This window comes from Crocodylus siamensis, chromosome 1, assembly GCF_052110815.1.
Source record: "Crocodylus siamensis isolate JL-2025a chromosome 1, ASM5211081v1, whole genome shotgun sequence".
Taxonomy (NCBI): Eukaryota; Metazoa; Chordata; order Crocodylia; family Crocodylidae; genus Crocodylus; species Crocodylus siamensis.
The window spans coordinates 101,188,437-101,213,736 of NC_143395.1; the positions used below are offsets into that span (position 1 = coordinate 101,188,437).

The 25,300-nt window shown below is 40.6% G+C and overlaps 1 protein-coding gene across 1 annotated transcript in view; it reads left to right on the forward strand.

Moving 5' to 3' along the window:
* The window catches only part of LAMA2 (laminin subunit alpha 2), a 437,413-nt gene that overhangs the window by 374,504 nt on the left and 37,609 nt on the right, over positions 1-25,300 (forward strand). Inside the window, exons 49-53 of the mRNA XM_090032537.1 lie at positions 5,834-5,993; positions 13,639-13,763; positions 15,851-16,013; positions 18,814-18,958; positions 20,122-20,260. Of these exons, the coding sequence (XP_089888663.1) occupies positions 5,834-5,993; positions 13,639-13,763; positions 15,851-16,013; positions 18,814-18,958; positions 20,122-20,260 (732 nt within the window). The remainder of the gene's footprint in view (positions 1-5,833; positions 5,994-13,638; positions 13,764-15,850; positions 16,014-18,813; positions 18,959-20,121; positions 20,261-25,300) is intronic.

Below are 25,300 nucleotides of genomic sequence, written 5' to 3' on the forward strand. Positions count from 1 at the left end.
GGCAGTGGTTGCATATACAATGTTACTGTAGCAGGTTGTATCCTGCCTTTGATGAGAAAAACAGCAGCAGTGATAGAGGTTGATCATATTTACTTGATTCCAAGATGAGCTTACCCCCTCCCCCCCATCTTATAATTAAAGTTTTTTTTAATATATGTAATAGTTAGCATTATGTATTTAATTAAATACATAATGATTAATAGTTAGCATATTATTGTATTTACACTAGTTATAATGAAGATCTTTTAATAATTACTTGGATGAGGGGGTGGAAAGCTCAGTGGTTAAATTTGCAGAAGATACCAAACTGTGGGAAAACATGGGCACATCAGAGGATAGAGTAAAGATCCAGGATGACCTTGACAGACTGGATTTATGGGTGGAACAGAATCAGATGAGGTTTAACAGGGAAAAGTGCAAGGTCCTTCATCTGGGTAGGAAGACCCTTCACCATAACTATACAATGAGTGGTGGTCCACTGGCTGGCACAGCATCTGAACAGGACCTGGGGGTCATGATCAACCGGAAGATGAACATGAGCTATCAGTGTGATGAGGTTGCCATAAGGGCAAATAGAGCTCTAGTGTGCATTAGCTGATGTGTTGCCAGTAGATCCAGGGAAGTGCTCCTCTCTTGCTATTTGGCATTGGTGAAGCCACAGCTGGAGTACTGTGTCCAGTTCTGGGCACCACACTTCAAGAAGAATATGCATAAGCTTGAGGGGGTACAAAGAAAGGCCACCAATATAATTAGGGACCTAGAAGATAGGCTCTATGAGGAGATACTCTGGGAACTGGGCCTGTTCAGTCTGAGTAAGAGAAGGCTGAGAGGTGACTTGATAGCTGCCTATAAGTACATCGGGGGTGAGCATCAAGATGTAGGGAAGCAACTGTTCAGGAAGGCACCTCAAGGGAGGATAATGACCAGTGGGCATGAGCTAATAGAGGGTAAATTCGGGCTGGACATAAGAAAGAACTTTTTCTCTGTAAGGGTCATCAGAATCTGGAACACTCCCAGGAGACGTGGTGCAGTCACAACCTTGGAGGTGTTCAAGATGAGGCTGGACAAGAACCTTGTTGAGCTTGTCTGAGCCCACTAACTTCCTGCCCGTGGCAGGGGACTGGACTTGATCATCTTGCAGGTCCCTTCTGGTCCTTCAGTTATATGATTCTATGATCTCATGCATTACTCCTCCTCCAGTTTTTGTTTCTTTCCAACCTCTATTCTTTCCTTTATCCCCTCAAGGAACACCTTCATTTTTCTTCCATCTGCTCATCTTCTTTTGTACAGCTCTTCATAAAACTCTGCCACCATATCCAACACTTTTGTATTCTCTTCTTTTTGGATTCCTTTTCAGTTCTCACTGTTTTCAGTTCCTTTCTTCTTTTCCTCAATTTCACCAAAACATACTTACACCATCCTTCTTCCCCCTTCACCATCCAAGGTGCTCTGGTCAGAAAGATATTCTCATCCATTTTCTTTTGAAGCATTCTTCAGTTCATCACTTTGTCTTCCAGTTCTTCTTTTACTTGTACACCTCTCACCACCCCCTTTAATAATTCCTGCTTCCTTTCCCATAGTTCTTCTAGCTATTCCTCCATCTTCTTTGTTTCTCTTCGAGCAATATTTCTGAACAATTCTTTTGTTTTTCTTTCAATAATTGTCCCTACTCCCAGACACTTTTGTAATGTCTCTTCAACATCCTCCATCCTTTATACAGTTCCACATATTCTTGACAGGTAATAATTGAACATCTTGTAATAATTGAACATTTAACTTCCACATCCCTTTACCCCTACCCTGCTTATATTTAAATTCACTTCCATTCTCAACATCCAATAATAGCTGAAGGTCAAATCTCTGTTCACCTTCTTTCCAATCCCTACCCCACCTGACCTTAATACAAAATCAGTCCTTGATACCTCTCTCCCACTTGGTTCCATCCTCATAATCACCTTCTCACTAGCCAATACATCTTAAAAGCCTCCATCTCTTATTATATTAATCAGTACTTTTGACAAGCTCCCTCTCCCCTCTGTCCCCTCTCCTATCCTCCTCCTCAATAATGCAATTGAAATCTCCCACCAGAATTTGCTGCCTACCTCTGCCTACATATACCTCTAATTTCTTGAAGAGGGCCATCCTTTGTTCTCTTTCAGTCAGGGTATATACATTAAAACTGTAACACTTTCTTTTCAAACTCCACCACAGCCTGTTGCAGTCTCCCTTCTGCAATCACTTGCACTTGCCTCACTTCCACTTTCTCTCTCCTGAGCAAAATTGCAACTCCAGCCACTTTGTTTGCAAAGCACCCCATCTACCATGATGGTCCCCATCTTCATTTCTTGACAAAACTCTTGTAATCCCTCTCTCACTGGATTCCACACTCCTGCAAATGTAGTATCTTTATTGACATAATTTTAGTCCACTTCATCCTTAGTAACATACTTCTGGCATTTATAGATGCAATACACAAAGTCATGCTTGTCCATTTAAATTTCATCTCTTTATTACTTTAGAGTCTTTTATGCTTCTGCTTGATGCTGTCAGCTCTAATTCTCTCCCCTTCCCATTCTGGTAGTGTTTGCCAGTTATTTTATTGCTTTAATATTTAAGAAAGGTTCCCCTTTCCCCCCTCCTGCACATTTATGCTCCCCGCCCCCCACCCTTTCCCCTCTTCATTAGACCCAGACCACATTAATGATGAGCTTTTTATCAACCCTCCCCCTCTCTTTCATTGTGCAGCTTCTTTTTCTTAAGAACTATTGAATGTGATTTCTTTCTTTTCCCAATTTGGCTTTCTTCTTTCTCCTGCTCTGTCTTCAGTCCTCCTGCTTCTCTTCTCTCTCCTCAGTCTCAAAGTCACTTGTTCCACTTATCCTTCCCTCTTCCTTCCTCTGTTTCCAGCTTCACCCCTTCACATACTGAAATTTCTCTATCTTCCTCCCCAGCTCTTCCTGCTTGTGGCATCTCCTCCACCATCATGCATTCTGACTCAATATCTTCTTCCTCACTTTCCTGCCTCTGCTGCTCCTCTGTAGACCTAGCTTTATTTGAGACGGACCACAAACATTGGCACTGTAAGTGTTCCTCTTCCCTGCAAGTAACACCCTTCAGTATTTCTTGGCAGCGGTATGTGGCCACGTGTCCTTCATGCCCACACTTTTTCAGAGTTTAAGCAGTCTGAAATACATTATAAACCCTCGGTGTGGCCCTACTTGGGTTACTGGAAGTAAGTGCACTATCTTGCCGGGACTCCTGTCATGCACCCTCTTTGCCACCTGAGCTCTCCACGATCCTGTCTGTATACTGTATTTATCATGTATCTTCTCAACATACATAACTTTTTGTACATAATTCTCCAAACATTTCTCTACCCCCATCTCAAGCATGCCCATGTACATTTGAATAATTATCATCCTTTCTCTTGTCTTTTTCCTGAAATAAAACTTATTTCCCTTTCAGTTCTTCTCTCACCTACTGCTGCATATGTCTTCCAGAAATAACCTTCCTCATAGCCTTCTAAGCTCCAGTACAAAATTTCCTACGACTTCCAATTAGGAAAGGTGACCAGGTTATTAAAATGGTCCACTTCAACATTCAAAACTTCGAACAATATTTTTTCTATAAATTCATATCTATTCATTGTCTGACTTCTGTTCTCCTTCCCCTATTACTACTGTTCTGTAGCAGTAGTAGATTTCTTGCCCCTGCATCTCTCACTTTCTCTTTGCATTTGATTCTCTTTGATTTATTCCTCTCACTAGTCTTCCTCTTCCCTTCAATCACTGTTCAATACCTTATTTCTCCCTTCAGACCTCCTCTCCTCTGCCTCCTTTCCTGGTCTTTCTGCCGACCGGAGTTGCTTTCTTCAATAAAGCTTTCTCCAATACAGCATTTTCCAACACCACCAATCCTACCACACTTTTCTTTCCTATCTTCTTTTGTCCATTTTTCCCTGCCTTTGTCCATCTTCCATCAGACTCTGGCTCTTCTCTTCCATTTGCCAATTCACTTCTTATCTCTTGATCTGCTTCCCCTTCCATAACTGTCACTCTCCTCTCCAAGACTGCCACTATTACTGTTCTGGACTCTGAAAACTCTTCCTCCTCCATCCCAGGGCCCCATCACTATCCTCCCAGTGTTTCTGGCATGAATCCAGGTAGTATACTGGGCTTCTGCCCAGCCACTACACTTGATCTTAGCCAAAGGTAACCAAGAAGTTGTTCTGTTGATTCATTTTTTTTTTTAAATTCTGTTGATGAATTTTTTTTCATATTCCGAGCCAAATGGATTCCAAATCCATGAATCATTCAAAAACCATATATGGCACTATTACGGGCAAACATCCTCCACCCCCACCTGGGCCTTCAGATGTTTCCAAAACATTTGGTGTGCATCCTACATGCAAGCCCAAGGCCAGAGGCATGGGGTTTAGATGCCTCCAAGTTTTGCTTGCCCTCAGCCATATGGCCACAGAAGCAGGCTAGGGAAGAGTCTTCTAGTTCCATAAAGTAGGCATAAAAGATCAACCCACTGGAAACACAAGTGGGAAGGTAAACTGTATGTCATCTCTGCCTAGGTACTAACCAATGCTAAATCAGTAGTTATCCGCTGTGCTTGGGAAAACCACCATGGTGATCATGATATTTCCTGCCATGGCAGGGGGTCAGACTAGATGATCTACTCAGGTCCCTTTCGACCCTAGAAACTATGAAACTATGAAAATATGGTAGTTCCCCTGCCAGGAAACAACATTGTACAGCCCACCTGAATAAGACACATACCAGTGCCCATTAAATGCAATCCCCCCCATCTCTGACTCTTTTTCAAGTCACAGTGAGCCATGACATTGCACACAGTTCACCCAGAATCCCTCTGTCACACATTCTGTCAGCCTGGTGCATATGATTAATGTGGCTCTACCCTCCACAAGGTGAAGCCGTACCAGAGGGCCCTGTGCCTCACCTTCACATAAAATTTTGGAGCATCCCAGGACTTGTGTTAAGAACACCCAGTTTCATTAGTGGGAGCTAATTAGCACATAGATCCTTTGTAGGGACTGTCTGGAGTATACACACATATGAGCAGTGCTAAACTGTGGGGTCACCATGGGGTGGGGGAGTGGCAAAAGTAATTGTGCACTGAGAGAGGGAGCAACAGAGGGATGCCAGGTGAACTCTATGGAGTGTCAGTCTGAACAGTGGTTTCCATTCAATTGCAAATATTTTTCAGCAAGCACCACACCTATAGCTGATACTACATTTATTTTTTATTCTAAGTTAAAGAACAGGAAATGTGTAGAAACTTTTGACAAATCGATAAATAATATTACAAAGCTTAAAAAGACAATTTTAAACGCAACAGGGTAACAATTAAAAATGATGCAGCTTGTGTCTGAGTTTAATAATCACCCAGGGAACTTTATTGTGGAGGATGCAGGTCTCTAACATTACAGTAAAGTAAATTAAAGGACTTCATTAAATGATCACCTACTTCAAAGGAATGAAATTAATCAAATAAACCATAGGAAATTCAGAAATTAATTTGGATCATAGCCTGCTTCATTTATTAAGTCAAGAAACAATTACATGGTGCTATTTTAGTCTTAGTAATTATCAAAAGTCGAGCTTCTCTGTTTTACTTGTTGAATTCTTAGTTAATGTATACATATATTCAAGGTAAAAAGTGAGGCAAGAAACACCTGCTCTGTGATCCTGTATAGAGCTTTCATGGGTATATGAGAGCAAAGAAACTTCCTTTGACTGTATATGGAAACCTGAACATTACCAGGGGTTTAACTGCAGAATTTGGGGGGTTCTTTGTTTTCAAGGACTGGGAGAAATGGCACAGTATCGGTCCGAGCTCTGGATGGTCCCAAAGCCAGCATTGTGCCAACCACTGTCAGTGAAATCTCCCCACCTGGTTATACTATTCTGGATGTAGATGCAAATGCCATGCTGTTTGTTGGTGGGCTAACTGGAAAAATAAAGGTAAGGTGTTTGCTACCATTGGTGCATTAAATCTTAGGTTTTGATAATTACATGGGCTGCTGTTATTATTGTTAAACATTTATTTTTAATAGCAACTGGGCCTCATGTGGCTAAGTATTGTATTGATTCATAATACAGCTGAGCTCCTAAAACAGCACTGCTCTTGGTAACAGTGTGTGTTCCTCCCAGATACCCAGCTGCTTTAGTTCTCTCTTCTATTTTGTCCCTTCTCTTCAGTATGCCTGTTTCCTTTGTTTCTTTTTCATCATTTTTGGATGCTGGCAGGTACTTGTTCCTTCTGCTGATTCATATAACTCAGGGGCGGGCAATTATTTTGGACAGAGGGTGGCATACCGAGTTTTGGAAAACTGTCGAGGTCTGCATGGGTAGCCCCTCCCCTTGACAGGTGCACCATCCCCTGGTCTCCATCCTATGACCAGAAGTCCCACATCCTAACCCCTGACTTTTGCCACCCAAAGCCCCTTCCCCCAGAAGTACTCCTTTCAGTAAGGGGTTTTGCCATCTTGGAACCAGAAAAATACCAAATTATATTCTAAAAAGCAAACATCTATAGCATTCATTAATTTGATTTCAAAAAATATTTTTGTCCTGATGTACATGTGTTTGTGTAGTGTACACAGAGGTGATTGTACAGAGACAATATCTTAAAATGAAGTTTTACTCTTGTATATCATGGGGGGTGCATATAGATTTATGAGGAGCTGTGGGTGTGAGACTATGTGGGGTGTGGGTAGGTATGGGGTTTGTGGGAGGCTAGTGTATGGGGGAGGGTGGCTCAGGTGTATGAGGGGGTGTGGGGGTCTGCATGTATGGCAGTGTGAGGCGGGGTATGTGTGCATGTGTATGGTTGGGTGTGCATGTGGGACTCACCCTATGAACACACACACAGACACACACATTGCCCCTGCCTGTATACCTGCGTGCGCGCACACGCGCACACACACACACACACACACACACACACATCTACTGGCATGGCCCCATGCTCCCCAGTCTGGTGATGCAGCTGGGAGCTACATGGCACCAGAGCAGGGTGGGGGAAGGAAGAGAGTGAAGTGGCTAGTCGTGGGATGGGGCTGAGCTGCTCAGTTCTGCTGAGGGCTCCCCCTGGGTCCTACTGCCCCTGCCTCCTGTCAGCTTTGATAGGCAGCCAGGCACAAATAAATATTAATTTACTAATTTTTTTAGGGGCCCCACAGGCTGCATAAAATGCCCTGGTGCATTTAGCCTGCAGGCCGTATTTTGTCTGCCACTGATATACCTCCTCTCCTTTTGTCCACTAATAAATTTTCCAAGCCCTGTTAGTTCAGCTTCACAGGCTATTCTCTCTTCTGGCTGGTTTATCCTTCCACCTGTCTCCTTTTTGGCTTGTCAACTACATCTTCATCCTCTACATCTGCCTTTGCTTCCTAACTATTAGTCCTTTTTTGCCAAATACCATGAATCTGCTTCCCTCTTAATGCCTATCATTGATTTGTCCATCGAGATATCATCACACTAGTGACAGACATCTTCAGTGGAGCATGGTTAGCTATACTACATATATGTTACAACACCTCTTATTATGATCCAGGGAGGTCTGTCACCATCCCTGATTGCCATGTTCCCTGTGTTGGAGATCAGGATACCCTACAGGGTATCTTCAAGTGGAGACAGTGGACTCACACTCCCTCTTCTGCACTTGCAGACATCTACAGGGAAATCTCTATGCAAGGGATTCCCCCATGCATGCCTGCAAGTATGGAAAGGGGAACTCCCACTCCCCCTTCACATTTGCAGGCATGCACATGGAGGTGCCTCTTCAAGGAATTTCCCCACGTGCCTACAATCACAGAGTGGGGAAATTACACAGTGGTCCCCCCACCCCGCTGCATTTGCAGATGGGAAAAGGGAATCACCTGGGGAGAGAGTCCTTTGGGTGCTGTATGGGGTATCTGTCTGCAAGCAAGAAATCCCTGCTTGCAGACACCCCACCCCACCCCCAACTTTCCCCTCTTACCCAGATAGATCTTTGGAGGAACATGGGAAAGTGAGGCAGGCACTCCCAAGGCCTCCTACAGTGTGCAAGACTGGGCACCTCAAGCCCATGGGGCCTCTGCTCCAGGAAGGCTGGAAAGCCAAGGGTAGCTTTATATTTCCCAAGATATCCACCATAAGCAAACAGACATGGGCTGCAATAAAGTGGCCTGATTTAATACTGACTTCTGACATGGCCACAAATTGAGCATGGACATCTGTTTGCTTTCACTTTGTGCAACCCTGAAAATGTTTACAGTAGACCTCTGTGAATTTTTACTCCTCTCTGTTGACTCTTCTTTCTGTTTACCTCCTATGGGCCTTCAGTCACTAGGCCTTCAGGACAGGGATTAATAAGAGAGATGTTAACGTCATGATTTACGTTGTGCAGGGGATGTACAACATTGGCAGCTCTGAAGTTGCATTGTTAGTTATCTGGAGCTCAAAAGTTGTATTTAACTTACATGTGAATGTACTGGAAGTTTATTCTGACTAGACCCAATTTAAATATTTTCAACTGGAAATACTTCCCAGAAAGTGAAATATTTGACAGAAACATTTGACATTTTAATTTTTTGTTTTTATTTTTTTTTAAATGTTAGAAAGGAAAGGAAATGGAGCACTTTATTTCAGCAGCAAATATTGAAATTGTCCATAGTGGTTTGTAGACCTCTAAATGTATCTTTTCACTCTTTGGAACAAAAGCAAAACATTAAAATGTCAAAATTGCCAATTAAACAAAATTCCATTTATGAACAGCTCTAATAGGTGTAGGATGCAAACCTTTGCTATACTTTATTTTGTACAGAATGAATTAAGTTCACATAGTACTTTGTAGGATGCATGCCTACATAAACACAGACACATATAAAGACAAAGGACACAGATGGAGTATCTGTTGCAAATCTAGATTCCCTTTCCCTTTCCTTAAACCAATTGCTTAAAGTCCAGCTATAACTAAGAAAATATCCATAAACCCTATGGAAGATTTGTGGACCTGATTGTGGGTTTTTATTTGATCAGATCCATTGCTATGCAGTTCTGTACAAGTGAGGTAATTAGCGATGCTAGTCTGAAGTCCAGAAGGTAGGGCAGGGTAGTACCATAAGTTTTTGGCACATTTTCACTTAATGGTGCAATGGGATCTGATCCCCAGTCCCAACAAGCATGCCTCCTGGCATGCCACAGATATATGTCAGGAGGCACGGTTGTGGAATGAGGGATTAGCTCCTAATTGTGCTATGACTACTTGCCTCCTGCACTAGTAAATTGAAGAGTGCCCATGAGTCCAGCTCAGCTAACAATCAGCTGATTGTCATTTGACTTCTGGAATGCCACTGGGGACTCAAACTGTTTTCAGTGTAGTCTGGGCTTGGGCTGACAATCAGCTGACTGTTGGCCTCAGCTGGGACAGCCCTGACTCTGGTTCCGGATGGAGGCTGTCCCAGCCGGGCTGAAAATTGTCAAAACCGTACACCCAGCAGCTTTGACTGGGCTGCTGGGTGCAGGGGATCACTGCAGGAACAGGAGGAGAGCTGAAGGGCTTCCCCCAGTGGATACTTTAAACTCTGCCAGGAACCTTGATACCCCTGAATGTAGGAGTGGCAAATTCACTGAAACATTGAAGGGGGCGGGGAACTTGCAGGAATAAACAGCTATCTTTGTTTACCCTCTCTTCCCCTGCTACCCTGGCAACTGTGAACTGTAAATCTATCTCAGTCTCTATCTTCCTGCTTTCCTAGCCAGGACAAAGACATTTGGTTCTCCTGTGAACCATAAACAAGAGTCCTTACAGGGAAACAGCTGAAAATAATAATCTGTCAGCTGCTGAAAGTACAGATGCTGCTTCAAACTTGAAGAGAGTACTGAGCCTTCCAAAGCCAGATACAGAATAAGTCCTGCCCAGCCACCAGTCCCTTGGCCTTTGCCAATTCATATTGGCTATGGAGCACAACAGCTCACTGTCTTATCCAAGCCATCTCTTTCTTATACTGTGGTCCTTCAGGAAGTGTGAGAGTGTGTAAGATCTGGTGATGTTCTAGAGTCATGTACTAACTGACAGTACATGACACAGTACTTTTCTAATTTCTGTTTTCAGTGGAATTCAACCAAGTGGGATAAATAGGTTAACAAGTATATTTCTGCTATAATATTCAACAATAAATACTCTTTGTTGGGCTTCAAAGTAAACACTACATTGAGTTCAATGAGGGTAGTTCATAGCTTTCAAAGCTGTATAACTAGCTAAGATCCTGATTCAGGTAATCATTTAATCACATGCTTGAGTCCTTCCTATTCAGAAAAGCAGTTAAGAGTATGCTTAGCTTTATGCATTTATTTAAATCCCATTGACTTAATAGGAATTATATCACCTATTTAAATTTCAAGATTCTTTATTGAATACTTAAAAAAAATAATCTAACATTTACATTCTTGCAAATCTTGAAAATCACTGAGCTTCAAGAAGCTACTTGCCGGCCTCATTCGGCCTGTTGACCACAAGTAGTTCACCCTAAAGTGAAAAGGGAGGGAAGCATCAGGGCAAAATTAAAAACTAAAAGTTATTGTTTTGATTTTAATTCATTTCAGATTTCCTTTTTGAGTTAAATCAAGTGAATCAAGCACAAAATGTAGCAAACATCTATTCGTTTTGTATTTACACAGCTCTAAAGCTTTAAAATGTCCCCACAAATATTTTAACCTAAAGTTGGTGGGGAAGTGTTACTCTGGGACTGAACCTTCGATTTAAATACTAGCTTGAAACAAATTTTTATGTCTGAATTAGGAAGTATAGAGATTCTGGGGGTAGTTGGGGCAATGCTGCAACAGCTTTCACTGCAGCTATGTTAAAGCAAAAATCACTGCCATTGTGAAAATATGCCATTATAAAGGAGTTCATTACATTGAATAATATTTGTGTGTGGTGTTAACTTCTGAACAATCCTTTAAAATTGTATAGGTCTTTCTTTAAACAAAAGATCATTTAAAAGTTATAAATCTCAGAGAACTGATATTCATTTTATTACCTACGACTTTTATTGGGATCTATTGATTGCAATATTCTGAGTAGTATTTCTCCAGAATGTCTATTGTTATTCAATATTCCAACCAGAATATGATACTTAATAATTGCAGTTGCATTTTCAACTTATCAACACAACAGACTTAAATAATCATATATCAAATCATTACCTTCCACAATATAAATTTTGATTTAATTTACAGTGGGTGTATCTACATGTGGACTTTACTACAGAGTTGACTAATTAGCTCTGCATAAAGCATCACAGTCTACACATGCATTGGTATTAGGGCATAGTAAATTAATTAATTCTGCCACAGGATTGTGGACAATGCCATTGTGGACAATACTATCCTATGGTGGAGTAATTTACTCTGCCAACATACAGGTGTAGATGGTGACAGGGACTGGCTGGGGTACAAGGAAGCTAAAGTGTGAGGGCTGACTGCTGCCCAGTCTTCCACTGTAGCACCCTAATACCCTAGCCAGGCCCTCCGCCACCCAACGCCACTACCCAGAGCCCAAGGCTGACCCTTGGGGCCCCTTGTGAGCCCTCATCTGCTCCACCCCAGCTCAGAGTGCTGTGGTCCCAGGCGCATGTGTAAATGCTATACCCAGGAGCAGTTGACTCTGGCACAAACTACACCAGGGTTTATTTTGTCACATTAATAGCACATGTAGATGCATCCAGTTTGCTTTATAGATTTCCTTTATAATGAATTTTATTGTTAATGCTTGAATAACATTTCTATTACTACAGCATCCTTTTCCTTTAAAATGCAGCTTAACATATATGCTACGTGAACAACTAACAGAAATAACTTATACGTGGAGCATCATAAACCAAAGATTAAAACAATTACAATAGAATTACTGGGTAGAAAGAAGTGTCAATAGTGAATAAAGATTCTGACACTTAAAAGTGTTTTAAATGGAAAGAATTACTGAGAAGCACGTGGGAAGTATACAATGAGGCAAATATACAGTGGAAGAAATTCAACAGTGAAGTACATCCCCAGTTTCCAGCATGTGCTTAACTCTTCTGCTGAATTAGAGCAAGCCCCAACAAGTCATGCACTAAAATACCAGCTTCCAATCAGAATGAAAATTCTGGAAAGGTTTTTTTTTTGTTTGTTTTTTTAACAGAACCCATTTTATCCATAACCAATGGCGCTACCTGAAAATTGGTCCTTCACCCAGGCAGCCAGAATAAATTATTAACCAGCCTTGTGTAACTGGTTGATTTTGAGAATCTGGGTTCTCAACATTTTCAATGCCTGTACTATGTTCTAGGAAATTCTCTGCGTTAAAAAGAAAAAACATGTTAAATTTGCTTCCTTCTCTTGAAATAAGTTTGGTTGTTACCATATGTGCAGTTGTTAAATGCACAAGATGAAGTCCTACAAAAACTCTTATCTTTTCACTGAGCAGCTTGTATAAAATGCTGAATCTCCTTGGGCATTTAACAAGGTCAATGATACTTTAAAAACCACTTTCTGTCTCTCAGATCTACTGTTTCATATCACTGGGTCACAGTCTGCGTGATCAGACAGAGTTGAAGCTTTGCCCTGGGATATAATACAAAATCCCTTTTTGTCTGTGCCTCTGCAGAGTTCTTTATTTTTTTTAAATGTTCCTTTTTGGTTTTAAAAAACATTTATCATTTTACTTGAGTAGAAAAATATGATGCTTAGACATGAAATTCTCAAAAGTGACATTAAGTTCATACTTGTTGCTAATTAAAACATTTACAATTACCTTGAGAAATATCACCAATGCATTAAATCTTTCAAGTCATACTCTTGTTTGAAAGTTTTCAAGTTGCTCTTCTCTATATTCTTCAGGTTAATATTCTTAATATTCTGAGAAAACAGCAGGTGCTTGTGTGTGTCAATTGCTAAGTTTGTACATTTAAAATCAGCTCATATTGATGAAGTATAATTTAAAATGAAACTATATAATTCTAGAAGGATGAACAATTCTGTACATTGTCAAATCAAATGAGAAAGGCCCTAGATAGTCTACAGAAACCTAGCCTAGTGGGTTTTGGTATGTGGGGGCTTAATTTTGTTTGACCATCCCTATTTTTGGTAAATCTAAAATCGGGTTTTCCCCATGTTTTGCTAAGTGGGTTAACAGTCAGTCTTTCAGCTTGGAAGATGTTGGTTCAGTTTCCTGTCCTTCCCTTCCCAGACCTTCAAGGACTACAAATACTGTAGAGACAGGTTGTTTGTCTTATCCATGATTAGCTAAGAAAAAACACTGATAGACTCCAAAAAAGGGCCTAGCCTTCCATAAGTGAAGGATGCTAGTTATCATAATGGTTGGGGAGGCAAACTGTGCAGTAAGACCACGGGGAGAACCAAAAAGCCTCCTTCCTCTACCTTCTCCCCAGTCTCATAATCTGCCTTCCTGTACTACTACAAGCTTTCCAGTTCTTTAAAAGGGTTTGTCAGACAAGAATGATGTTTCATTAAAAAACTCCAGTCACTTGCAGTATTTGTCATGTCCATTCCACATTATGTTTTGAAGATAATGGATGACTTCAACTACATTCTAACTAGCTCCATAATTTCCTATTTGCAGAAGTCAGATGCTGTAAGAATCACTACCTTCAATGGCTGTATGGGTGAAACATACTTGGACAGCAAGCCCATAGGACTGTGGAATTTCAGGGAAACTGAAGGTGACTGTAAAGGATGTGCTGTCAGGTTAGCAATGAACTGGCTGCTTCTTATGCTTTTCACTCTTCTTTATAAACTGTTTGTGACAATGCACATTTATGTTGTGGAGCAAGTAATACAAAGATCTTCAACAGCCCACAACAAGCCTTGTAAGTTTCATTAGTACAGTGCACAAAATTCATAAAATTAAAGGGATTATTAAAAATGATGTTAAAAGAATGCCAAAAGAGATACCGTCTAATTCATTTAAAGAATAAGGTTAATCATACCTTAATGGGTTCTAGACAAATGGGGAGAGTACTGTGGCCTGAGGCTTTGTTGCAAAACACACTTAAATTGCAGGAAAATTCCTACTGACTTCAATGGGCTTTGGATCAGGCCAAAAGAAAAGTAAGGGCTAGAGTCTAGATTCACAAAAGGGACTTCAGCATTGGAAATGCTTTCTGCCTCCTAGAATGGAATCTGTGACCCTGGGTTATATGCCTAACCTCAGCTTATGGACAGTTAGACACTCTCTGATTGGTATTTCCTCATGAGAGCTAATACATAGGCCCCCTCTACACATAGAGGTATGGTAGGATCTAATGCACACATGCATGGCAGGAGGTGCAATTGTGGATTGTACTCTTGCTGGTACAATGCACTGGGGGAAGCAAACTCCCACAGCTGGGATCTCCACACACCCTAGTTGAGGGGCTCCCAGCCATGGGGGCACCCATGCCCCCTAGAGCAAGGTATCACCACCGCAGTGATCTCCCCACCCCAATGGTGCATGAAACATCCATGGTAGGAGGATCACAAAAGGGGCAATCCTCCTACCACAGTGGTGAATTAAACTATAAAGTTAGTGTACATTTTCAAGGTGTAATGTTACAGCTGGTTGGAGCTTTTTATTGTGATAAGTATTTTGCATTTGTAATTGGTTTCAAGGTAATTGTGTAATTAACCGGTTATTTGTGTGATACATGTAACATGTAGAGGGGGTCATAGACTCACCTAAGCTAGCCAACAGGAAATGCTGAACATAAAATGGACCTTCAATCCCACACTTCTTGGGACCTTATGTGCCTAACTCCAAGGCCATGAAAGGGGCCCATGGTAGTGATCCCTTTTATCCCATCGTTCAGGGGCCAGAGCATTTTCCCAGGAAGTGAGAGACCTAGGTTCAATATTCATAAGGCCAAAGAAAAGAGACCAGGACTTTCTAAGTCAGTGATTAGGTCACTCTCCTGGGAACAAGGAAGCTCTAAGCACTAGTTGTAGATTTCATCCAAGAACTATTTCATTTTAAACCCTTAAATAACTGTTGGACCAGACGCTTTCCAGAGGGAAGGTCTTGTGATTGGACTCACCCTAGAAGTCTTGAGCTCCAATAGGTCATTTTTCCTTATATCACAAAATTTGTGGGATCTAGGATGGTGGATGGGCTCTGTGGGTGTCTTCTATATACTCCTCCTTTCTTGAAGGGGTGTCAGCCTCCCCATTGTGGAAACCTGGTATATTACAAAATTGAATCTAGAAAATAGCAAGAACTAGCAGGCCTGTTGTTAGTCAAGGCTCCTGGCTGAGCAGAGATACTTGAGATTCTTGTGGTTAGGGAGGATCTGTACTGGGTGTCATGTTCCCTCCAAGCAGGAGAGTCATGTTGTCTCTTTTTGATTGAATAAGTCTTCAATTCTTTTTGGGGACACTTTCAAAAAAAAGTTGGAAGTGCACCACCCAGAATAATCTATAGCTTAGCAAATAGAGTATTTTCCTGGAAGGAAAAAGGTGTGAATTTGAGACCCTTAAGGCTAAGGGGGTCATTGAACTTTGATCCTCCCACATCCTTGGTACATGTACTGATCTCTGAGGTATTGAAAAAAAGTGGAGTACCACCTTATCTGGCTGTTTTTCCATGATTAAGATGAGATGTCTGTCATTGTACATTTCATAGTTTGTATCAGTTTCCTGATCTTCCCCCTCGAACATCTCTGTTTAGTATTTCATGGGCTGTGTTTAAGGTTCAGGGGTCAAACTGTGTTAGTATAAAAACAAAATCTCTTCAGATTCCTTTTTCACATGCAGAAATAGGGAAGACTGGTTGGAAGCTGAGGACTGTCCTTCTTTTCTAGCCCACAGGTGGCAGACAGTGAGGGAACAGTTCAGTTCGATGGAGATGGTTATGCTATGGTGAGCCGTCCAATCCGCTGGAATCCCAATGTCTCCATGGTCATGTTCAAATTCAAGACCTTCGCTTCTAGTGCTCTGCTGATGTACCTTGCCACACAGGACTTGGTAAAAAAAACAAAAAAAAACAAGCAACAAAAAAACCCCTTCTCATGAGGTTTTACTCTTATTTTGCGATGGCTGAATTCTAGGACAGCACATTCCTTTTAAGTGCATATCCTTCAGCCTGAAAAGGGTATGCACTTACCCAGATTATATGCTTACCCTTACTTAGTGAATACATACACTCATTAACTAGAGAATAGCTTGCTGTCAACTGCTGTCAGTACTGTCATACTAGCATCTCTGCAACTAGCCAGTCCTGTCATTTTCAAGGCTTCTAATGCCAGCACTCTGAGACCTGCTAAGCCCTTAACCATTTTTGCTATCGATTATTATGGTCAGTTAGATTACAAACTAGATAGCAGAGCTGAAGATGCTGTCCACTAAAGAGGTTTATGTATTCAATTAATATGAAGATAACCAGTGTTCATTAATAATGTAAACGTGAGGCAAACACTTAGATTTCTATTGTGTTCTGCAACTAAGGAAGCTATGGTCTTATCTGATATGTATATAAGTGGAGCTGACTGAGTTCACAAGAAGAACTGAAAGTTTTTCTTTAAAAGTATGTACTTTTAAGATGGTGGTTGATTCTTCAGTGGTGGAAGAGGGTTTTGTGGCACAGGAGCTGAAGAGTCTGAAATGACTGGTACATGACACCAGAAGTATTCTAATCGACTGACCTAAGTTTGGGTATGTGAGTGAGGGGAGTTGTGAAGTGCACATATTTAAATTCATCCTCACCCAGCTGAAGTCAACAGGAGTTTTATCACTGACTTCAATGAGGCCTAGATCCTCCCCAAGTTTCCAGTGGTACAAATTACCAAAATCATGCCTGGGAAATGATAGATACATCTAAGGACTGTACTAAAGGACAAAAGGAGTGGTGGGGAAAATAAAGTAATAATTAAGAGAGTATTTATGCCTAATACAACTGGCAGGACAGGTGCCAGGCTTATGACCATGGTGGCGGTGGTCACCCTGGGGCTTAATACTAAAGATTCATACAAAAGCTAGGGAGTCAGGAGCAAGCAAGATCATGAAGCCAGAATCCCAACAAAGCCACAAGACAGGAGAGCTGGAGCAGACTAGGCAAGAAATAAGAAAAAGGGGTCCACACTGAATCCACAAGCCATGTCATCAGGGACAGTGGCTGGAGTCTGGAACAAAGAACCAATGGGCAGAAACTAAGAACAAAGATTCAGACAGGAGACAGGAGCTAGATAGAGGCATCTGCTGAGTAGCTCTCTGGGCACTGAGGCCCTAATAAGCCTACCTGCTGCTCTGACTTCTGGCAGTAACCTTCTCCCTATAGCTCATTTCAGGACCAGGATTGTAAGAATTCAGGTTTTAAAGTTTCCAAGATTCTGAGGACATGACATGATTCTGAGGCCTTTGAGACTCTGGGGTCACAGCCATGGAGAACCTTGCGTGGCTCTGGGGTAACAGATGAGGAGAGCCTATGATGCTCTTGGGGTGCTCCTCAACAGTAAGGCTGGAACTGGGATGTGACTAGTTACTGTGGAGCTTGACACTAGAGTTTCATGAGCCAGGCAATCAGGAGCAGACACCATAAGGAGACAGTAATATCACAGGTGGGGGATCAGGAGTGGTTAAGATAAGGAGCCAGCAGCAGGGGTCTAGGCTGGATTCATGCAGGTAACCAGGGCTAATTACCCTGCCTGCTGCCCTGCATCTTGACAATAGAGAAACTAAAAGTCAGTCAACAACATGTGATAGTGATACTTAAAAAGAAGAAGAAGAAGAAAATTGCAATTAGGTTTATCATGCCACAGTTGGTCATTCTAGACATGGCAGAATGGTTCATAAAATAATCTCCCTCTGAAAATGTGGTCTCACAGTAGGAAACAATCATTGAGAATCCCTGCCCTAGTGATTTGGGAATAGACATGAGTAGGTATCTGTAGTTCAGGTTTTATCAAATGTTCCCATTTCTCCTCTCCCAAAATTGAGTATGTATATAAATATAATCATTCTCACACTTTTGCTTAATCCAAGTATTGTTCATGTTTCACCACTCCAAACATTTCTTTTAATTGTAGAAAGCAGAATAAAAAGCCTCGGTCTTACAGAACAGTCCATGAACAAGACAGACTTAAACTTTTCAGAAGGACTAATGCCCCTGAGGCGGTAATCTCCCATTTCTTAAATCCTGTCTTTCACAGATCCCTGACTCCTTAATAGGTTAACAATTCTTCTAGCCACTGTCTGCCTCAGCTTTTGTAGTTCATTATACTACAGCTCCAGTCATCCACCAGTACTTGCAATTTAGACATCAACACCTGAGGTTGACTAGAATTACAGCAAATTGCACTGCACTGTGCTATCTCGGGGACATTACCTGTTAGAATCCATACCACCTCTTTCCTGCTATTGCTCACCAGGCTCAGTAAATTAAAGTTGGCTCAGACATGTCTACTCACACTGCAATCATATCTCCTGATTGCAGTTCAGGAGTACCCTCAAAGATAAGTGTAGTTTTCAGATAATTGTAGGCTATAGCCTGTCCTTCAGCCTGACAAGACAAATATAAAGGACAACCCACCAGTTTAGTAGGTGACCTGCCTGAGCAGGTAGGTAGTAAAGAAAGCAACTCACTGACAGCCCACTTCAGAGTACTGCAGTTACAGACATCAAATGCCCGAGTAGTTTCACATGTTTAAAATATACCTTTATAGTGTCACTCAGAAAATGGAACAATTGCTTAATGTCAAATATTGCTTATCAGAACAGAAATCAGCATTCAGCATGTCTAAATCATGCGTCTAATCTGTTTCATTAACAGAAAGATTTCATGAGTGTAGAGCTCAGTGATGGGCGCATAAAAGTTAGCTATGACCTGGGTTCAGGTACAGCTTCTGCTATCAGCAACCAAAAGCACAATGATGGGAAATGGAAATCATTCACCTTGTCAAGAATTCAAAAACAAGGTGAGTTCCTATAGTGATAACACCTTAAGTTTCCTAATTACCCTACCAAGTACAGCTAACCATCTAATCACTGTGAAGATGATGTATAAAATTGCTGGGTTTAAAAAGTTCTGGAAGAAAGTGATTTAGCAACTTCTTTTGCTTAGATTACAGGTGGCTTAGGTGAGATGTGCCTGATTGCAGTGTCAAACAGGTCTTTTATGATTTTCTTTTGAAACCAGTAGCTTAATTTCTGGGCATAATTCTCCTTTGCAGCTGGCTAAATTACTTTCAAAAATACATTTGAGTAAAAATGTTTTTTTTTTTCCCAAACAGTACCCTGATCTTGTTCAAAGTTCATTAAAAAAAAAAAGCCGACATAGTTTCTAATAGAGAAGGAGTTAGTTTTATGCTGTACCCCACCTTTCATAGCCTGAGTATCCCACACTACTTTAAAAAGTAATGAGTTAAATGCTGGCAGTGCAGTACCTGGGTAGACAAACACAGCAACCATAAAATATTCATTTGCAGTGTATCATACACTGAGACTGAACCTGGATTACAAAGGTTAGGAATGTTTTTCAAAAATGCTGTTGTGTCTTTAACCTTTAATTTTATAAAATATAAACCTAAGAAAGGACTGCAGAGCACTAAGGAGGAAGTATGCCTGTATATCCACTCTGTTTTGGCCTTTGATGACACCGCTGAGCCTTCTAACAGTTGTGGAAATTATGTTTTAAGAGCTGCTTGGTTTGTTTGTGTGATGTAAGCTGAGATAATCAAAAGAATTATGCTTGGGATGCTGAACAGAAATCATATGTTAAAGAGCTTGCTTATGGCTGAACTGGGTTGGATTGAAACCAATGATTTAGAGCTTCAATGATCTGTCCCATTTTGATTTTGTCTGGCACGCTTTACTGAATAAAGTACTAACACTGAGAACAGACCAAATTGGATTGGGAATAAAATATATTTTAAAATAACCGGGATTGTTTTGGCATTTTAGCAACAGAGAAAAAGGTGGGGTTCCTTCTAGTAGCCAGCCCCTCACTGCCCAAATAATTGATAATTTGTAAGTCAATGTCAGTCATTCCAAAAAATGATTCTTCTGAGGTTTTCACAGAGCAAATTAGAACAGTATTGTTTAAGATTGTTTTAAAAACTTTTACCAATTGTTTTTCCAGCCAACATATCAATTGTAGACCTAGACACAAATCAGGAAGAGACTATAGCCACAATTTCTACAGGAAGCCACTTTGGACTTAACTTGAAAGTGGATGAGAAAATATATTTTGGTGGATTGCCAACACTGAGAAACCTGAGGTAAGTGGGGGTGAAAATAACATCTTTGCCTATGGCAAGAAAGGGGAGAAAGTATAATTTTATTCTTTATGCTTATTTATTCTCAGTTCACTTGCAATGAGAAAATGGTGAATTCTATTTAAATTGAAGGACTAAAGGTACCAAGCACTGATGCTCTTGACCGATAACATCCTCTCTAAGTGCCATTGCATTCCTTAAGCTGTCTTAAGTTGTTCACTGCTTCAATCAAATACAGCATGAGCCAGGAAAATAGCCTCCTGTTTCTGTGTAGAATGGCAATATTGTAGCTGAGCTTTTCTTAGTGCTTTCCTTTCTTTCCGAGAGGAATGCAATTTGCAGCTCAAAACTTGTATGACCAAACTGAGGTCTTGTCCTGCCCTGACCTAAACATGTATTTAAAGTTACGCATGGGTAGTCCTACTGAAGTTGAGTATTGCTTATGAGTAAGCCTCTGCAGAATCCAGACTACTATCAGCATTTATGTAAAACATATTTCCGCCTGTAGTTACTCTGAAATCCATTTGAGGACAAAAGTTCTAGTTTTGAACTCTTACTCAAAACTGTCATTGTGTTCAGGAATTATTCTGAATATACTTAAAATATTATATAATATGCTTTATATATACTGAACCTTGGTTATATTTTTTTCTGAAGATCAAATATTCAACTGCTTACTCCAGCAAAGCAATCACTGTAAATATTATTATGTATCAAAGAGATCATGTTATTTTCAATATGCTTTAATATTTGTTAATTGAAAAAATATATGCTGGAATGCAATAGGTGCTTTTCAGGGCTGTTGGTTGTAACCATGTTGGTCTAAGATCACAGGCATAAGTGCTTTTAAATAACCTGAAAAACCATTGTGAAGTTGAAACGAACACTCAGAAATTTTAGAGAGGAAAGGACCCCTCTGTGTCTCAATGGGCAGATGAACTATAACAAAACCAAGACTATTAGTCAATGTTAGCTTCATCTACATGTCATAATGACATTCTTAACATCACCTTGTGCATAACGAAGCCTATCTGTGGATCAGTAGGATGCTTCACGTCAAAAGGGAAAACAGGCATATTTGCTAATGTACTAGTTAGCTAATTTTCATTTATTATACCTCTGATGTCAGTTTACGCTCTAATAAAAGGACCCAAGCTGTTTCACTCATAAAATATCATGTTATATTATGCAATATGCAGTGGTGTCTGCCAAATTATGTGAAGAAATTATTCGTACATATACCATTTTGTCGTTGCTTAGGAAACCAAGTACACCAGAGCAGAGCTCATGAAACTGTGATAGACAAGGTTCTTTGGGTAAATGTAATATCTTTTATTAGATCAACTAAAAAGCTGGAAAAAGTGTTCTTTGCAAGCTTTTGGGCATAAACCCCCTTCTTCAGGCATAGGGAGAGTCTGGTGGTGTTTTTTGTGCTCTCCTGGGTGGAATGGAAGCCAATATGCAAAATGCAGGTCTGTGAAAATGCAAATGCATGGCAAAGAGGATCAGATGGAATGGGAGACGATAGGTGTGAGATACGTAGGTGTGGGGGCAAAGGGGAATGTTGAGCTCCTGATAGAATGTAGCCAGTAAAATGCAGACAGGTTACCTGGGGTTATCAGATGACAGGCAGGTTATAATGTGCCGTCCATAAAGCACCGAACTTCACCAAGTTCTTCATCAGAATCAAACTTCCTATGGCACAAAGCACACCAAATGAATCCAGACCATGGCAGGACAATAAAAAACTTGCCAACACATCTCCACCACTCCCACAATAACTATATCCTACAACGGAACCATCACCGTTGCTGGATCTTACACCTGCACCTTCTGAAATGTTGTATATCTCATCCAGTGCACTGAATGCCCTGATGAAAAATATGTAGGAGAAACCAGACAACAACTGCGCACCAGAATGAACACACACACTAGAAATCTATCAAAGGCAAGAATACCCAGTTACTGGTGGGTGCCCACTTCTCACAAGACAGCCGCTCTCTCTCCAGTTTCTCAGTTCTAATCTTCAAAGGGAATGTATAAAACACCTTTTGTAGATGAGCCTACAAACTTCACTTCATCAATCTACTGGTCACAAACAATCATGGACTAAATATAGTCATTGGATTTATGGCACATTATAACCTGACTGCCACCTGATAACACCAGGTAACCTGTCTGCATTTTACTAGCTACATTTTATCACCAGCTCAACCTTCCCCCTCCCTCCCCCAGCAACCTACCTGTCTCACACCTGTTGTCTCCCATTCCCTCTGATCCTCACTGCCATGTATTTGCATTTTCACAGACCTGCATTTTGCATTTTGACTTCTATTCTTTCAAGGAGAGCATACAAAACACCATCAGATTCTCCCAATGCCTGAAAAAGGTGTTTGTGCCCCAAAACTTGCAAAGAACATTTTTTCCAATTATTTAGTTGGTCTAATAAAAGATATCCCATTCACCCAATGAACTTTGTCTGCCTACATCCTTAGACCAACATGGCTACAACCAACAACCCTAAAGCATGAAACTGTAGTAAACATTTTGCCTACAGCTATGATTCATCAGTCATGACTTGGTGCAAGATGCATATTACAGGAAATCCTGACCAAAGAGAGAGTCTGAGCTGCTGGAAGCAGGAGACATTGCAGTACCTGTGACTTTGTAAATGCGCCAGACTGAGTGCTAGTCCCAGACCTGTCTCTTGCCAATTTCTTTGATATGATTTTCTCTTAGTCATGACATATTGTAGCAAAAAATAATAAGAGTTTATTGATCTAAATTAAATTTTAAGGCAGACTGTTGGGAAGGGGGGTGACATTGTTAATTATTCTAGCCTGACAATGTCTGGGGCATATGTATACAAATTAAAAGAATCTCACTACCCCAACATCTGTTTCCACTTGAGTTATCTAAAATCTGTTTCAATCTGAAATGTTCTGAATCTTGATAAGGAATGCTATTTGCTGCAATGAATATAATTAAAAGTAATGTTGTTTTGTCTTTCTTTTTTATCCTAGTATGAAAGCAAGGTAAAGATAATTAATTATCTGCATGACTTGCATGAGTTAAGTGCAGCTTGGGTCAGGAAGCAGCGTGTGGGTACTATCTATACCAGCTGTTACCCTGGGGCTGTTAATTCAGCAAGTGGCTCCTGCTGCAACAAGCAAAGCTGCTCCTAAGTGCTTAACGCTGTCATGCTGCGTGCTGTGCACACACCTCCAGAAACAACTTTCTAGCTTCTTTACACAGCTGCTTATTTCTGCTGTGTTATATTTTTTGCTTATTATATTGGGGTTCTGCAGAAACAAAATGGGGTGCCAGCTGTGTTTAAAAGTTGACTTCCACTCTCCACTCTCCATAAAGGCAGTATAGTTCCATGGGGTCAGGGGCCTCCATGCAGGGACTGCTGCAACCTTCATTTCTGAATGCAATAGGAACAGTAGATACACATCTGTGTGGAACTTGCCAGCTTGGGTTTAAGGGCAGGGAATTGACACCTTTTGGGTTGGTTTCAACCCACCTGTTTCTTTTGGCTTGGTTTGTGTTTCTGAATTTTACTTTGGACTATCCCAAACTTCCAACTTAACAGAAAAAAGAAAAAAAGAAAAGAAAAGTCGTGAACCTCAGAAAATATCTGGATGAAATTTCACCTTGTTGGGGAATTCATACAACTACAAAACCAGGGAATGAAGGAGATGAGTCACATATTTCATAGCCTACAGTTAGGAGTTGTAGGATGAGAAATGCAGATTTTTTAAACCAGACATGGTAGTGTAAAAGGTGGGGTGAGAGAAAGTGGGGAATGCTCTGTGGAGGCCACAGACTATCCACCATATGAGCATTTGTGCAGTGTGGCTGTGTTGGGCAATTGAAAGCAATGGCTGGCAGTGAAATAGCAAAACAGCTCTGCTACCAGGGAGATCAATCTATAAAGAAGCAGTAAAAAAGGGGGTGAAAAGATTTGAAAGTGAAAGGCAAGTATAACCAGATGGATACAAATAAAGCACAGGGAGAGTGATTTTAGTAAATCAGATGCTTACTTGAACTTGGATAAAGGATGCAAAATTGTCAGAAACTATGCTGTGCTTGCTGAGATGGCTATAATGCAAAGAATGGCTTTCATTTCCAAAACGTACAGTTGCAAATCATCTGTGTTAAACCATGTAATTCTGTAATTAACATCCTTGAAAACCATTCAAACTGTTTTTCCAGGGTGCTGAATCTTAGTTCCTTTGATACTTTTGGAATATTTTTTTCTTTTGTTTGGGTGGTCAGATTGTCCATATGTCCTATGAGGAGTGTGTGAAGATCTACAATGGCTGTAATAACATGTATTGGTGAATTAACTACAAGTACTGTTGCTCCTTTTGGATTGTGACTTAAAAGGCTTCTATTTACAGTAGAAGTGGAGTTCACGGAACATTTTTTTTCCTGTCAGATTGGTGGCAAATGAATGTAATAAAGTACAAACTTAGCCTCAATTCTTGGGGCTTGATTTAGTGACCTCAGAACAGAAGCATCTATAACCAGCATGCTGGTTATAGTGGAATTTTCAGGGCTTTTGTCATCTTGCCTGTCATTGAAATACCATGTAAACTATAACATAGGTGTTCTGCAATTACTTTAGAATACTCTTCCTGTATTGGGCATATAATTAGTTTCCAGATCACAACCCAAGCGCTTTGTTTTCTTTGACTTTTCAGGAAAGGATATTGCAGCTGAAATATACCATAGCTTTTATAAAATGGTGTTTAAAAATAAAAATGAGGAATAGTTAAGTAATGAATCTCAGCCAATGTGAACATGATGGGCTCCCAAAACAAGAAAAACTATTTTATCAGAAAAAGTATCCAGGACTCAGAATGAAATATTCTTGCAGTTTTTGGCAAATATTTCATCCTAAACATCTACAGTTATGAAAGTCTCTCTTTCATCAAGATCTAGTGTGCATACAGATGAAAGAAACATTTGTCTTCCAGTCAAGGTCTTTCCTTGTTGTTATGATTTCCCAGCCTGCATCTTTCTGCCTTGCCTAGA